The sequence below is a fragment of the Oncorhynchus gorbuscha genome, linkage group LG11, assembly GCF_021184085.1.
Source record: "Oncorhynchus gorbuscha isolate QuinsamMale2020 ecotype Even-year linkage group LG11, OgorEven_v1.0, whole genome shotgun sequence".
In the NCBI taxonomy this organism is placed as follows: Eukaryota; Metazoa; Chordata; class Actinopteri; order Salmoniformes; family Salmonidae; genus Oncorhynchus; species Oncorhynchus gorbuscha.
In genome coordinates, this window is record NC_060183.1 from 46446014 (window position 1) to 46462593 (window position 16580).

Below are 16580 nucleotides of genomic sequence, written 5' to 3' on the forward strand. Positions count from 1 at the left end.
CCTTAACCACTGATTCCTCATCTGGTCTCTTCTCTGCACCTGGGTCCAACCTCACCACGTCACTCTGATGGCATGCTCATCTGGCCCTACAGCAGAAATACCTGAATACCATTTAATTGACATTATTCACAAACTGACATAAAGAGAGTTTGATGTATAACTCCATTCACAATGCACAAATATGCTTTTCTTCTTGGTTTTGCCCTGAGGGTGGCTGAGGTGTTGAAACTCCACAGGAAACCCTTGACTTCTAGAGACACAGTGTACTTTCAGAGCATATGGGATTTCCAGCTTGGCTTACCTTTCAGCTCTGGGCTTCCTTTGCTTTGTAAGCAGGGCTGGTCCATGCTTGGTTTAACATTGATAGTCAAGAGTTGGCTTCATGTGAGCTCCTCCAACCCATTCTCAGGGATTACACACTGGCAGGGAGTTACTTGTGTGTGTGTGTGCTCTTTGACACTATGGGCTACAACTTTGTGTCCAAAAAAATGTCTCACCGAGCTGCCTGTACATTTAAATTCACACACAGTACAAAATGTTTACAGATTTAAAGAAAAAGAAACACTACAACATTAACTGAAGCATGTTTTTTGTTACAGGAACAATGTTATTCTAGACTATTCATTAAATGTGGTTACTGGGTTTGATTAAATGGGCTCCTGTGTCAGACAGTTAAAATGATAAGCAGAGCCGGGACATTGTAGGCTGTGGAAAGTGCTGTCACTGTAGTTTGGGAGTACGAGTGTGTACTTAATACTCCACTGAGTCTGTTCTCTAGCAATTGTAGCGCTACAGCTCCCTTCCCCCTGTCCTCTTACACAATCTACCTCAAGCCCAGTCTCTCTCTCTTGCTCCCCCCCCCCTCTCCCCCTCACTCTCTCCAAATCTCTCTCCTCTCAAGCCCTCTCTCTCCCTCTATGCCCCTCCCCCTCTCTCCCTCTCTCTCTCACTCCCCCCCTCTCTCCCTCTCTCTCTCCCTCTCTCTCTCACTCCCCCTTTCTCCTCCCCTCTCTCTCCCCCTCTCTCTCGCTCCCTCTCTCTTTCTTTCTCTCTCTCTTTCGCTCCCTCCCTCCCTCTCTCGCTCTCTCTCCCTTCTCGTCACCATATTATTTCTGCAGCTCCTCTGCCAGACCGTATCCCAGCAGGTGGTGATATATATCTAATGAGCTTTGGGTTCCAGTGTAGCATGACGCCCCCCCCGGTCCCAGTCCTGCCCTACTCCATCAGGCTCACACACTGGAGAACTAGTGGCTTTTTATTAGAGGAGGGAGAGTGATCCCTTTCTCAGCAGCTCCCTGCCATCCACCTCTGATTCTTCAGGCTCTCTGTGCAATAAGAGGACAGAAAGTGAGAAAGAGAAGTCAAGCTTTATTTCTCACAGAGACTGCTCTATTGGCCCTATGCAGTACTGTATTTGCTAGCTGCGCACTGAGAACGACAGTCTAAAACCTTCTAAGTCTTTTTTTCATCAAAAGACACCAGTGAAATAATTCAGCATCCTCATTATTACATACATCATGTGTAGAATGTGAGGGATATGTTAATGTTTATTTATGGTTGGTTGCCATTTTTGTCCTCCAGATCTCAGGAAGACGTTTGACCAGGAGCCCCTGGGAAAGGAAGTGTCTCTGGAACAGGAAGTTCTTCTTCAGTGCCGCCCACCAGAAGGGATCCCTGCTGCTGAGGTAAGGGTGAAAGGTTATGGCTAAAAGGATCAGTGATTTACTGGTATTTTGTCTTCATATGAATGAAGTAAAGTAAGTAACCTTCGCTGGTTTATACAGGCACTCACCAAGTAAACCCTGAACATGCAGAACTTAGTTGTGTCTCTGGAGCGCTACTGTAAGCAGTAAGAGCCTAAAGCTGTGGCCCCATAATGTCAGCTACACTGGGGCCTCACTTCTTAACCAGGTCTCTACTCCTCCCTAACAGATGGCAACTCCAGCTCCTTTCTGCTGATCTTAACGTATAGAGCTGGCTCTGCCGCAGCAATATGACAAACCAATAAGACGTATAACTCTTACAACAACAAATTGGTTTCCGGCCTCATTGTGTCCCTTTTTTTTACCCACCTATTCGGTCAGAGGAAATCCTTCAAGTGCACTTCCTGCAGGGAAGATTAGCCCAATCAATTGGTTTGGCTAAGTTTAGTCTCAGAGCTACTTCCTCGCCCCTGTGTTCGCGATGCTTCCTAATGTGTTATGGCTGATACCATGAACCACATTCCTGGAGGCTTATTTGAATATAGCATGTATTAATAGTAATTGTTAGAATCTTAAGAGGGTGTATCTTTTAAGTGGCCTGGTAGATTTGAGATGAAGTTGTTTCTGTCTCAGATATGCATACCTTTCAGGATGTCTTACTTAAATAAATTGGGCAATGGTTCGGCATGTCATCACAACGTGGCTAAGGGAAGGGAAACGTGAAGTTTTCTGCAATGAGAGCAGGGCTCCTGAACAGGGCCACTGTGTATTGTCCTCCCTTTGTCAAGTAGCACTTCTCCCTACCCCACCATTCCACTACCTAACAACGTTGTGGTGAATTCAAAGGCCTTCGTTATAGATTACAGGGACCGAGAGTGAGAGAGTGAGAGAGTGAGAGAGTGAGAGAGTGAGAGAGTGGGAGAGTGGGAGAGTGGGAGAGTGAGAGTGAGAGAGTGGGAGAGTGGGAGAGTGGGAGAGTGAGAGAGTGGGAGAGTGAGAGAGTGGGAGAGTGAGAGAGTGGGAGAGTGAGAGAGTGGGAGAGTGAGAGAGTGGGAGAGTGAGAGAGTGGGAGAGTGGGAGTGAGAGAGTGAGAGAGTGGGAGAGTGGGAGAGTGGGAGAGTGAGAGAGTGGGAGAGTGAGAGAGTGAGAGAGTGGGAGAGTGGGAGAGTGGGAGAGTGGGAGAGTGAGAGAGTGGGAGAGTGGGAGAGTGAGATGTTCTAACTTGTTCTACTATCACACTGAAGCATCAGGACCAGAACATCCAATCAATCAGAATAAAACTAATTACAACACAATCAAAACAAAACGACATTGCTTATTGGGAAACATAAGCACAGAGCAAAATGCAGTGCTGTCTGGCCCTAAATCGACAGTACACCGTGGCTAACTATTTGACCATGGTTACTGATCAAAAACTTAGAAAAACCTTGACAGTACAGGCTCAGTGAGCACAGCCTTGCCATTGAGAAGGGTAGACACAGGAAAACCTGGCTCCCTGTAGAGGAAAGGCTGTGCAACCACTACACCACAGCAGAACCTGAGACAGAGCTGAATTTCCTGACAAAATGTCAAAGATATAAAACAATTAGATAGTGTCATTTCCCCAAATTTGAAACCCTTATTCAAGGTTTCAAAGACCTCTCTGATGAGAGTAGGCTACCTGTCCTGTTGGGGGAGGACGCAGAGAGCTGTGGGTTGGCAGCGCACTACATTGCTGCCTGCCATAAGTTGAGGGACAGTGTCTGACAGACCATCCAACCTGCACATGACCTCTATGCTTATTGTTAAATATGTGGTTATTTTGACCTTTGGTTATTGTTGTTACTGTTGTCCTGTTGGCAATTTTGATTCTTATTATCTTAATATTGTAAATATCCAAAGTAAGCTTTGGAAATATGTACATTGTTACGTCATGCTTATAAAGCAAGTTGAATTGAGAGAGAGAGAGAGAGAGAGAGAGAGAGAGAGAGAGAGAGAGAGAGAGAGAGAGAGAGAGAGAGAGAGAGAGAGAGAGAGAGAGAGAGAGAGAGAGAGAGAGAGAGAGAGAGAGAGAGAGAGAGAGAGAGAGAGAGAGAGAGAGAGAGAGAGAGAGAGAGAGCCAGAGAGAGAGCCAGAGAGAGAGCCAGAGAGAGCCAGAGAGAGCCAGAGAGAGCCAGAGAGAGAGAGATTGAGCCAGAGAGAGAGAGATTGAGCCAGAGAGAATAAGTATCCTTTGGAGTGAGTTCTTCTCAGGTCTGAACTCTGAAAAGGCCTGCGACTGACCTGGAAAAGCTGAGTTAAGTGAGTGGGACTTCATTGCCTTTATCCTCGGTGAGAAGTGCTGACAAAACTAAACGGAGAGAAAAGTTTGGGCCAAAACTCTTGGAAACTCGACTTCTTACTTCTTCTAATAGGCTTTTTTCTATCGGTGATTCCAACTGTTTGTGTCAGCGTGATTCCAATCAAGCTTCTTCGCTCTGATTGGCTCAGTGGGATAATTCATTCTGATGACACACCTGTGACGGAGCAGAGAGAATCAATGATATCACTGCCATCATCAACAAAGGTGCCTGAAGTCTGAATGGAATGACAGATTGTATGGAATCAAAATGGAGGGGATACTGTATTGAAGTGGAAGCCTAGGCAGGTGTCCAGCGTCATTAATTATTCACACACTAGCTTACCTCACTTAAATAAAGACACCAGTCCATTACCCTTATTTTTCTTATTTTCTGAAGTAAAACACAGCTGTTGAAAGTGAAAATAGACCCGAACTGATCCTGAGAGCCTTTTTCCTCTCTCTCTCTCTCTCTCTCTCTCTCTCTCTCTCTCTCTCTCTCTCTCTCTCTCTCTCTCTCTCTCTCTGTCTGTTTGTCAGGCATTTTCTCACAGAAACGCTTTAGGAACCCGGCTAGGGAAAAACAGATGGGCCCAAGTCTGTGGTTGCATATGCATCTGCAGAAATATGTAGCAGAGTCACTGCAGAGGAAAGAGCTGTCGTATTCCAGCCACAGGGAGACAGAGAAGGAGGGAGAGAGAAGAGCTGTTGTATTCCAGCCACAGGGAGACAGAGAGGGAGGCCACAGGGAGACAGAGAGGGAGGAAGAGAGAGAAGAGCTGTTGTATTCCAGCCACAGGGAGACAGAGGGAGGGGTAGAGAGAAGAGCTGTCGTATTCCAGCCGCAGGGAGACAGAGAGGAAGAGAGAGAAGAGCTGTCGTATTCCACCCACAGGGAGACAGAGAGGGAGGGAGAGAGAGAAGAGCTGTTGTATTCCAGCCACAGGGAGACAGATAGGGAGAGAGAGAAGAGCTGTTGTATTCCAGCCACAGGGAGACAGAGAGGGGGGAAGAGAGAGAAGAGCTGTTGTATTCCAGCCACAGGGAGACAGAGAGGGAGGGGGAGAGAGAAGAGCTGTCGTATTCCAGCCGCAGGGAGACAGAGAGGAAGAGAGAGAAGAGCTGTCGTATTCCACCCACAGGGAGACAGAGAGGGAGGAAGAGAAGAGCTGTCTGTCGTATTCCAGCCACAGGGAGACAGAGAGGGAGGAAGAGAAGAGCTGTTGTATTTCAGCCGCAGGGAGACAGAGAGGGAGGAAGAGAAGAGCTGTCTGTCGTATTCCAGCCACAGGGAGACAGAGAGGGAGGAAGAGAAGAGCTGTTGTATTCCAGCTGCAGGGAGACAGAGAGGGAGGAAGAGAAGAGCTGTTGTATTCCAGCCACAGGGAGACAGAGAGGGAGGAAGAGAAGAGCTGTCTGTCGTATTCCAGCCACAGGGAGACAGAGAGGGAGGAAGAGAAGAGCTGTCTGTCGTATTCCAGCCACAGGGAGACAGAGAGGGAGGAAGAGAAGAGCTGTCTGTCGTATTCCAGCCACAGGAAGCAGAGAGGGAGGAAGAGAAGAGCTGTCTGTCGTATTCCAGCCACAGGGAGACAGAGAGGGAGGGAGAGAGAAGAGCTGTTGAGGGTTGTTGGGTTTGGATCCAGTGGGTTGTCAGTTGTCTCCGTGGCTCTTTCACGAGAGGGCTATGCCCAGGCCAGGGCAGAGAGGGTGAGGCAGGCAGGCAGTCAATGCCAGGCAGCGAGGTGGTGGCCTAATGTGCCCATTCTGCCCATGTCTTACAGCACTATGCTAAATCACTTAGATGGATTCTCATGGACTCAGCTTTATTTTCCAGGCGTACTGTAGATGGTGCTACGCGAGGATTCACATCACATATTCGAATGAAAACAAAACATAATACTGTACTCACACACACACACACACACACACACACACACACACACACACACACACACACACACACACACACACACACACACACACACACACACACACACACACACACACACACACACACACACACACACACACACACACACACACACACACACACACACACACGTACTGTACACACACACATACAAACACACAGTTTGACCTGGTATGGACCTTCGATGCTGGGAGCAGCTTTTGTATTTTTTGTGGTCCTTCATTACTGTATTGGATTGAACATGACAGCTGATGATGCAATTTCAGGTAGTCAGTTTATTGGCAATGTTTGTCAAAATCACAGTAGTATTACTATTGAATTATTCATGTTTTCTGAGGACAACCATTTCTATCTACTCTGGTGCTGTTTTAAAGGGGATTATCACAATTTCATCCATAATGGCATCTACTGTATGCACCACACTCTCTACAATTATGGGATAATCTCTGATAATCTGAGATTACACAGGTAGCCTACTTCTCCTGTTGACCTTTTACAATATTAATCTGCTCCCAGATTTTTTTTGTCTATGTCCTTTTCCAATTATTGGATTTATGTAATATTGAAGCACATACTCCTGAAAATATGAAAATGTATTGTGAATACAAAATACTGGTATATGAGTGGTTTAAAAGCACCACTTTTGATGTGTTTTGGTGATTTAAAAGCGCTGACATCATCAATGCTTTGATGCTGACCTGCAGTAGCCAAAATAATCTGCATTGGCACAAGATAAGTTATAATGATTCCTCTACAGCAAGAAACTGCATAGTTTCTGCCCACTGTGGTGATACAGCAAAGTTTCTGCCCACTGTGGTGATGCAGCATACTTTCTGCCCACTGTGGTGATGCAGCATACTTTCTGCCCACTGTGGTGATGCAGCATACTTTCTGCCCACTGTGGTGATGCAGCATACTTTCTGCCCACTGTGGTGATGCAGCATACTTTCTGCCCACTGTGGTGATGCAGCATACTTTCTGCCCACTGTGGTGATGCAGCATACTTTCTGCCCACTGTGGTGATGCAGCATACTTTCTGCCCACTGTGGTGATGCAGCATACTTTCTGCCCACTGTGGTAATGCAGCATACTTTCTGCCCACTGTGGTGATGCAGCATACTTTCTGCCCACTGTGGTGATGCAGCATACTTTCTGCCCACTGTGGTGATGCAGCATACCTTCTGCCCACTGTGGTGATGCAGCATACTTTCTGCCCACTGTGGTGATGCAGCATACTTTCTGCCCACTGTGGTGATGCAGCATACTTTCCGCCCACTGTGGTGATGCAGCATACTTTCTGCCCACTGTGGTGATGCAGCATACTTTCTGCCCACTGTGGTGATGCAGCATACTTTCTGCCCACTGTGGTGATGCAGCATACTTTCTTGTTGTGAGAAAGAAACAGAAAAAGATGAACATCCCCAGTACACAGTACACAAACAGTGTGTTCCTCCAGGGGATGGGTTGAGACAGAGGAGGAATAATCCTTCAGGCCTCACAGACCGTTTACACAGCTAGCCCTGATGCTACACATTGATGTCTGATGTACCGATAGATATTGGAACAAACACACACTCCCACTCTAACTACTCAACACACACACACACAAACTAACCTTGTGGAGACATACAGTTCAGTCCCATTTTCCCTAACCCCTGATCCTAACCCGTACCCTACCCTAACCCTGACCAATAAACCTATCCTTAACCATAACCCTGACCTTAACCATAACCCTGACCTTAACCATTACCCTGACCTTAACCCTAACCCTGACCTTAACCCGAAAACCGAACCGTAACCCTAAACCTAGCTCCTAACCCTAAAACTAACCCTAGCTTCAAACCTTAACCCTAAAACTAACCCTAGCTCCTAATTCTAACCCTAACACTAATTCTAACCTTAACCCTCATCCCCATACAGCTTGTGGGGACTAACAAAATGTCCCCAAGTTGGACTTCTGGTCCCCACTAATATAGTTAAACACACACACACGCACACGCGCACGCACACGCACACGCACACGCGCACGCGCACACGCACGCACACACACACACACACACACACACACACACACACACACACACACACACACACACACACACACACACACACACACACACACACACACACACACACACACACACACACACACACAAAGAAAACAAGCTGCAGCAGACATTTATTTTGGCTCCTCTCACCAACATTACCAATGAGGCTTTGGCCTGAGAGGACTGAAATACTGGGATTGAGGTTTCTGAAATAGCACAGCAGTTGAGTCATTTATATAAGTCTTACTGTGTGCTCTGAATACATTAGACATAAACCAGGCTCCCCTAAAAGTCATTGTTACATGTGTTTCCATCCCCATACATATTTAATGTACTTAATCAAGAGCAGAGGAAAAATGAAATCCGAGAGGCTATTCTAGTGGGAGTAATGGTTTGGTGAGACCACCATTTTGGTTTCTCATGGTTTCTGTAAAGCTCACTCAAGAGAGATCAGGCTAGAAGTGAGGGAGTAGGGGGGGATATAGATAGAGAAGAAGGAGAGAATGTTGGACCCTTTCATTACCTTTGTAAGGCCTTGTCATTAAAGCCCAGAGGGCATAAAGGGTCAGCCCACACCAGTGGCACACAGTCTCCTCCTTTCACACCATGAAGATGTGGCAAGCAGCTCCTAAAACCAACTTACATCTGCCTCCTGAAAGAATGTGGCTTTATCGTTCTCCCTCTCTCTCTCTTTTCTTCTCTCTTTTCTTCTCTTCCTACCCTCCGTCTCTCGCTCCACTTCAAAGCACTTGTCACAGCCCCCAGATAAAGACAGGGTTCAGGGGTGACGTGGCGCAGCCGCTTTGCTGCTGAGCCTGTTGCCATGGAAGCAGGCTTTTAATTCCGGCATCTCGTCGTCTGCCGGGGTCCTGCCGTGTTATCATGGGTAACGAGTCATTGGTGCTCCACGGGGAAGAGGCCCCTCTAAGTCCAAACAGATTTACACACCAGAGGAGAGAAGGAGAGAAGAGGAGAGGGGATGAGAAGAGGAGAGAAGGAGAGAAGAGGAGAGGGGATGAGAAGAGGAGAGAAGAGGAGGGGATGAGAAGAGGAGAGGAGGAGAAGGAGAGAAGGAGAGAAGGAGAGAAGGAGAGAAGGAGAGGAGGAGAGAAGAGGAGATGAGGAGAAGGAGAGAAGGAGAGGAGGAGAGAGGAGGAGAAGGAGAGAAGGAGAGGAGGAGAAGGAGAGAAGGAGAGAAGGAGAGAAGGAGAGGAGGAGAGAAGAGGAGATGAGGAGAAGGAGAGAAGGAGAGGAGGAGAGAGGAGGAGAAGGAGAGAAGGAGAGGAGGAGAGTAGAGGAGAGGAGGAGAAGGAGAGAAGGAGAGGAGGAGAAGGAGAGAAGGAGAGGAGGAGGAGAAGGAGAGAAGGAGAGGAGGAGAGAAGAGGAGAGGAGGAGAGAAGAGGAGAGGGGATGAGAAGAGGAGAGGAGGAGAGGGGATGAGAATAGGAGAGGAGGAGAGAAGAGGAGAGGGGATGAGAAGAGGAGAGGAGGAGAGGGGATGAGAAGAGGAGAGGAGGAGAGGGGATGAGAATAGGAGAGGAGGAGAGAAGAGGAGAGGGGATGAGAAGAGGAGAGGAGGAGAGGGGATGAGAATAGTAGAGGAGGAGAGAAGAGGAGAGGGGATGAGAAGAGGAGAGGGGATGAGAAGAGGAGAGGGGATGAGAATAGGAGAGGAGGAGAGAAGAGGAGAGGGGATGAGAAGAGGAGAGGAGGAGAGAAGCGGAGAGGGGTTGAGATGAGAGAGGGCTAGGAAACAGAATCATGTCTATATTTTTTACATTTGAGTTCTTTAGCCGACAGTCTTATCCAGAGTTACTTATAGTCATTGCATTCATCTTACCACATATCAGTCATAGTCAGTACATTTTCCCTCAATGAAGTTCTCCCAGGGTCTTGAATTTGATGCGAGCCTCGACTGGGAGCCAGTGGAGAATGCGGAGGTGGTAGGTTACTTGGGAAGGTTGAACACCAGGTAGGCTCTCACCTACATATCCTCTCACCCATAGTAGCAGGATGATGAATTTCACGGGGAAAACACATTTGTTCCAAATTAATCTAACCATGGTCAAATTAGGGAACTCATTGCTCATTGTTTTCACTGAATCATTGTTCATACTAAAAAGGAAGACGTTTTATGTCTCCCCAACCGATTGTGTTTTTTTGTTTGTTTGCAGTTTGCATTTTTGTACTTATTTTGTACAATGTTGCTGAAAATGATCAAAACTAACTTCTGGACATCAGGACTCCGATTACTCACCACGGACTGGCAGAATCATTTTATTCCTTTGACGAGTTTGGAGGGTAAAATCCATCATTCCACGGTTTCTGGTTGGGGAAGGTTTTAATAGTTGATGTGGGTACAACATCACCGATGCACTTGCTAATAAACTCGCTCACCGAATCAGCGTATTCATCAATTTTATTGTCCGACGTTATGCGGAACATATCCCAGTTCACGTGATCGAAGCAATCTTGAAGCGTGGAATCAGATTGGTCGGACCAGCGTTGAACAAACCTGAGCGTGGGCGTTTCCTGTTTTAATTTCTGTCTATAGGCTGGGAGCAACAAAATGGAGTCGTGGTCAGATTATCCAAAATGTTTTCCGCCTGGGTAGCGCATTCGATATGCTGATAAAATTTAGGGAGTCTTGTTTTCAGATTAGCCTTGTTAAAATCCCCAGCTACGGGGATGTGATTATAATCGAAGAGAATTCTCTTGGTAGATAATGAGGTCGACATTTGATTGTAAGGATTTCTAGGTCAGGTGAGCAAAAGGACTTGATTTCCTGTATGTTGTTATGATCACACCACGTCTCGTTAATCATAAGGCATACCCCCCCGCCCTTCTTCTTACCAGAGAGATGTTTGTTTCTGTCGGCTCGTGGCGTGAAGAAACCAGGTGGTTGTACCGACTCCGATAGCGTGTCTCGAGTGAGTCACGTTTCTGTGAAACAAAGAACGTTACAATCTCTGATGTCTCTCTGGAAAGCAACCCTTGCTCGGATTTCGTCTACCTTGTCAAGAGACTGGACGTTGGTGAGTAGTAAACTCGGGAGCGGTGCACGATGTGCCCGTCTACGGAACCATGACCAGAAGGCCGCTTCTTCTGCCCCTCCTGCGGTGCTGTTGTTTAGGGTCGCTGGCTGGGATCCGATTCATTGTCCTGGGTGGTGGACCAGACAGAGGATCCAGGAAAGTCGTATTCCTGGTCGTAATGTTGGTAAGTTGACGTTGCTCTTATATCCAATAGTTCCTCCCGGCTGTATGTAATAAAACATAAGATTTCCATCATTACGTTTGCCGATGACACAACAGTGGTAGGCCTGATCACCGACAATGACGAGACAGCCTATAGGGAGGAGGTCAGAGACCTGGCCATGTGGTGCCAGGACAACAACCTCTCCCTCAATGTGATCAAGACAAAGGAGATGATTGTGAACTACAGGAAAAAGAAGACCAAGCACACCCCCATTCTCAGCAACAGGGCTGGAGCGGTGCAGGTTGAGAGATTCAAGTTTCTCAGTGCACACATCACCAACAAACTATCATGGTCCAAGCACACCAAGACAGTGAAGAGGGCACAACAAAACCTATTCCTCCTCAGGAGACTGAAAAGATTTGGCATGGGTCCTCAGATCCTCAAAAGTTTCTACAGCTGCACCATCGAGAGCATCCTGACTGGTTGCATCACTGCCTGGTATGGCAACTGCTCGGCCTCTGACCGCAAGGCACTACAGAGGGTAGTACATCAATGGGATCAAGCTTCCTGCCATCTAGGGCCTCTATACCAGGCGGTGTCAGAGGATGGTCCTCAAAATTGTCAAAGACTCCAGCCACCCTAGTCATAGACTGTTTGCTACCTAATGGCAAGCGGTACCGGAGCGCCAAGTCTAGGTCCAAGAGGCTTCTAAAACAGCTTCTACCCCCAAGCCATAAGACTCCTGAACACCTAATCAAATGGCTACCCAGACTAATTGCCCCCCCCCCCCCCTCTTTTACACCGCTGCTACTTTCTGTTTTTCTGTGCATAGTCGCTTTAATAACTCTACCTACATGTACATATTACCTCAACTAACCGGTGCCGCTGCACATGGACTCTGTACCGGTACCCCCCCTGTATATAGTCTCGCTATTGTTATTTTATTGCTGCTCTTTAATTTCTTATCTCTTATTCTTATCTGTATTTTCTTAAACTGCATTGTTGGTTAGGGGCTCGTAAGTAAGCATTTCACTGTAACCTGTTGTATTCGGCACGTGACTAAAAAACATATGATTTGATCTGATTTGATTTACAGTCTATTTCATACACACCAATCTAGAAAAGCTTGAATCCCTGGCCAGTCCAGTTTGCACTTTTTCTCTCATGCTGTGTAACTGGTATTCTTCAGTCTAAATATACTTTTAGCCCCGGTCCCTCTTCACAGGGAAGGCTAAGGTGTAAAGTACACAACAGGCCGTCAGTCAGGTCACCGTGCCAGTGAACAGCAGAGTGCTTCACCATCAGATGAGCAGAGGAGACAAGGCGAGGGGTGGAGGGTGTGAGCCCTTTTGAGTGCCTGGTCATTGGAGGAACAGTGGAGGAACAGGACGTGTGTGTTCATTAGTGCGACCCAGGGGAGAGTGTGTGTCAGGAGGCCAGACCTAATCCCCATGGCAACCAACCCAATGACTCCCCTTCAGGATGCCGCTTGTCAATCATCTCAGTCGTGATGTGTTCCTGGGGTATGATTCACGGCTCTGGCTCGCTTTCTCATTTTCTCTCTCCTTTCTGTTTTTTTTTGCTCTCTCTCATTCCTTTGTTGCTCTCTCTCCTTCTCTTTGTGTGTCTCGGAGTCGCAGAGTCAAACGTGAACAAACATCCATTTGTAAAGTCTCCAACAGGAATGTCACAGGTAGATGAAAGAGAGGAACACAGTACAGTAGTACTGACAATAGCACCTAGGTCTCTTAAAACTTAAAAGTCCTGCAGGGGATAACTCCTCTTCTTGTAGGTTAGACATGTTCCCTTCCCATGTTCCCTCCTCTTCTTGTTATGATCAATGTTCCCTTGAAGTTGTGCGCATGTGCGGCCGTGCAGCTCCCCCGGGACTGCCACGCAGAAGTAATATTAGCCTGCGCAGAGAAGAACGAGATTGAACTTCCCTAGACTTTTTAAGAGTTTTCCCCACTAGATAACACTATCAATGTTTCCCTTTACTTTGGGAATTGTGACACTTTCAACGCAACATACAGAAACAAAAGTATCTATGCAAGACTTAGTTTGCAAAACAAACTATGCACGAGATTTTCTTGGAGGCAGAATGCATAGGAGTAGGATTCTACTGCATTGACAGGCACGACTCAGGCCCGTACTCTACACAGACCGGTGCGCCATAACAAATCAGATTCGCAGTAGGCCTACAGTGTATGAAAATGGACCATTGCCATATGTGGATCTGTGCAATTCACTTTAAACTGGACTATGTGTACAGCATGAACGGACGTGAGTAGTTTATTATGAGATCAAAGTGAGAGCTACATGTAGTGACGTGTGCACATTTGTACATATCCTTTGCTAGTTAGTGAGTTATTAGCCCAGTTATAGATCATTTGTAGTCAGCAATGGGGGAGTGATTGTTCCTTACAGGGGGAGCATAAAACGTGTGCATTTCTAGACATCTTTGAAAAGCGAGTCAGGTAAAGAGCTTTTTTTTGTTGGTGTTAACGGAGCAATGTTTTATTTTGAAACGGATCTGAATAAGCGAAGTGGCCAATAGGCAGAGGGTAACATAAGTAATGATTCTCTGTAATAATGGTATGGGAATAATGCTGCATTTTATTTTGTAAAGTGGTTTCTTGCATCAAACATTTTCAGTCACCTCCTTGTCTGAAGGACAATTGGATTCGTCTCATGGTATGTAGGCCTACATTGAACACCACACTGCTACTGTAGGCTGAGTGGTAGAACAGATATGTCCATGCTAAAATGTCATGGGATGCATTTTCTCCATTGTTTTTGATGGTAAGCTACTCTGGTAGGCCTACATTATGATCAAATAGCCGCAGTAGGCTGTCTGAAACTAACTTAAAGTGACTACACAGCCTCAGTGGTCACAGTAAACGCTCGCCGGAAGTTGCGCTCAGCAGACCTGAAAATTGCTCAGTGGCACATTTGTTTTGAGGGAACATTAGCTATGAGCAGGCCTGAGTTATAGGGTGCCTATCAAGACTTCAGGTACTTCACCACCCACCCAGGACAGGGTTCTCAGTGAGCTAAGAATGAGATATGAGCAAGGCTACCACAGCCAACAGCAGTCAACACAATGAACTAACCTCGGTCTATTATACTCATATCCATAACTCCCCCCCATTCAGGGTACATCAGATGTACTGTTGTTTTCAACTCTGATCTGATGCATAAATATGGAGAAGGGCATCACATGTATGTATATCTTTATACCCAGTAAACCCACAGCTCTCTCCTTTCTGTCATATTAGTATTTATTACACGTTGATTTGGCACATATTTCCATATTCGTAGTCAGGACAGATTTAGGGCATATATGGTTTGTTGTCTCGCTCGCTGTGAGTGAATAATCATTCTGTAAGCTTGCGTAGCTCGCTCTCCAGATGTGTCATTTGTGTGTGTAGTGGAGATGTATAGTAATATAGATGACTATATGAATAAATGACACAGGTTCTTACTCAGAAAGATCAGTCAGTCACACAGTGAAGGACTTCTACAGGCCTGTACAAAAAATATCCCGTTTTACTTCACTTGGAATATATTCCCTCAGTGATTACTCTCATTTTCCGTTCCATCCAAATGATCCAACCACCCGGCCCATTTTCAGTGCTTTCCACCCACAGCTTGCCATGGGGTTTGTCTTGTATAAATGCAAAAACAAATACGTTTTGCACTCACAGCTCTACATCTTCGTCTCGACCACTAACAACATTTCACAAGATGGGGTCGTTAGGTGTGGTAGCATGGAGCTCTGCAACCCACCCACAAGGTTCAACCCTCAGTCTGTTAGAGGGGACAGAGAGCTGTAATGACAGCAGCACCAGGACTAGAGACGGTATGGACAGGTCTTGGGCAGTGGAGGTGGCTTACCCAAACCCAGTAGACAATTAGAGCTGAAGACGAACCTCTCTGACACAGCTGACCTCCACTGTCCCCTTGGCCTCCAGTGGTAATGAGGACGTCTGTGCCTGATAGTGCCTCCAGTTAGTGTTCTGACTGGACGCCCACACACACACACAAACACACACACATCTCCAACCACATCGATCCATCATCATCATCATCTTCTCCACGTGCAGGATCTTGTGGGCGTGCCGGTGTGTGCGCATGTACTGCATGTTCATAACCGGCATGTTTTTTTGTCATGTAAGCAGATTAGAATACGGTAGTCATTGTTCTTAAAACAATACATTTTGCCTTTCAAAAAGGAAGCGATTTAGGTCTATACTATAGGACGAGAGATTTGATAATCATTTCACATCCCTCTAATCTACACAATACAAAACACACAGAGAGAGACTCAGTAATTAGGAGATAAGAATGAATTGTGTGATTTTGAATCTCATATTACCCTGGCCTGAATCCAGTCATTTATCTGAGAGTACAGTAGGTGTTCATGAGGCGCTACTAGCTAGGTTCTTCCTCTCTCTCTCTGTCCGTCCTCTTCATCTCTCCTCTCCCACTCTTCCTCCCACACCATAAATTGTCATTACGGTATGACTTTATCTCTTCTCAATCCTCTCTCTCTCTCTCTCTCTCTCTCTCTCTCTCTCTCTCTCTCTCTCTCTCTCTCTCTCTCTCTCTCTCTCTCTCTCTCTCTCTCTCTCTCTCTCTCTCTCTCTCTCTCTCTCTCTCTCTCTCTCATTCCCTCTCCTTCTGGCAGGCTCATTCACTCACCTGCATGTATTATGGTTTTCCAGTCTCTCTAGCTCGCTCCCTCATCCTCTCTCTCTCTCTCTCTCCCTCGCTCGTCCTCTCTCTCTATTTCTCTCCCACTCTCGCTCTACTTCTGTTTCTTTCTCTCTCTTTCACTGTTTATTTTCTCATCTCTGACATAAAGACTCCCTCCCTCTCTTTATGACAGTTGACATGTGGCTATTTCCCTGCGTTAACGACTAGAATTGTGCCAATTACCTCCCGGAATGTGCCGGTGCCAATCAGCCGGTAACAAGCTCGGTGCCAGCATCTCTGTGTTTGTGTGTGTGTGTGACAGGGGGTGGGAACGTTTTTTGAGTTATTTTGATCACTCATATGATGGTTCTAAAATGTGTTATTGTCTCTCCTAGGCATCCATGGTCACACGTTTACTAGTTATAATTATATTAGTAAAAGTGTAAAAATGACTCATATTGTGTGAACAGTGCATTGACTTTGAGTGACAAATATGAGCCGTGGCAGTCTTTACACATGCACGTGCGCACACAAACACACACACACACACACACACACACACACACACACACACACACACACACACACACACACACACACACACACACACACACACACACACACACACACACACACACACACACACACACACACACACACACACACACACACACACACACACA

The 16580-nt window shown here is 46.5% G+C and overlaps 1 protein-coding gene across 3 annotated transcripts in view; it reads left to right on the forward strand.

The window, feature by feature from the left end:
* The window catches only part of unc5cb (unc-5 netrin receptor Cb), a 198600-nt gene that overhangs the window by 129683 nt on the left and 52337 nt on the right, over nucleotides 1-16580 (forward strand). For all 3 annotated transcript variants that reach the window (XR_006841296.1, XM_046369828.1, XM_046369829.1), the window contains exon 4: nucleotides 1582-1685. Coding sequence is in view for 2 of the 3 variants with exons in the window: in XM_046369828.1 (XP_046225784.1) it covers nucleotides 1582-1685 (104 nt within the window). In the remaining variant the exon portion in view is untranslated. The remainder of the gene's footprint in view (nucleotides 1-1581; nucleotides 1686-16580) is intronic.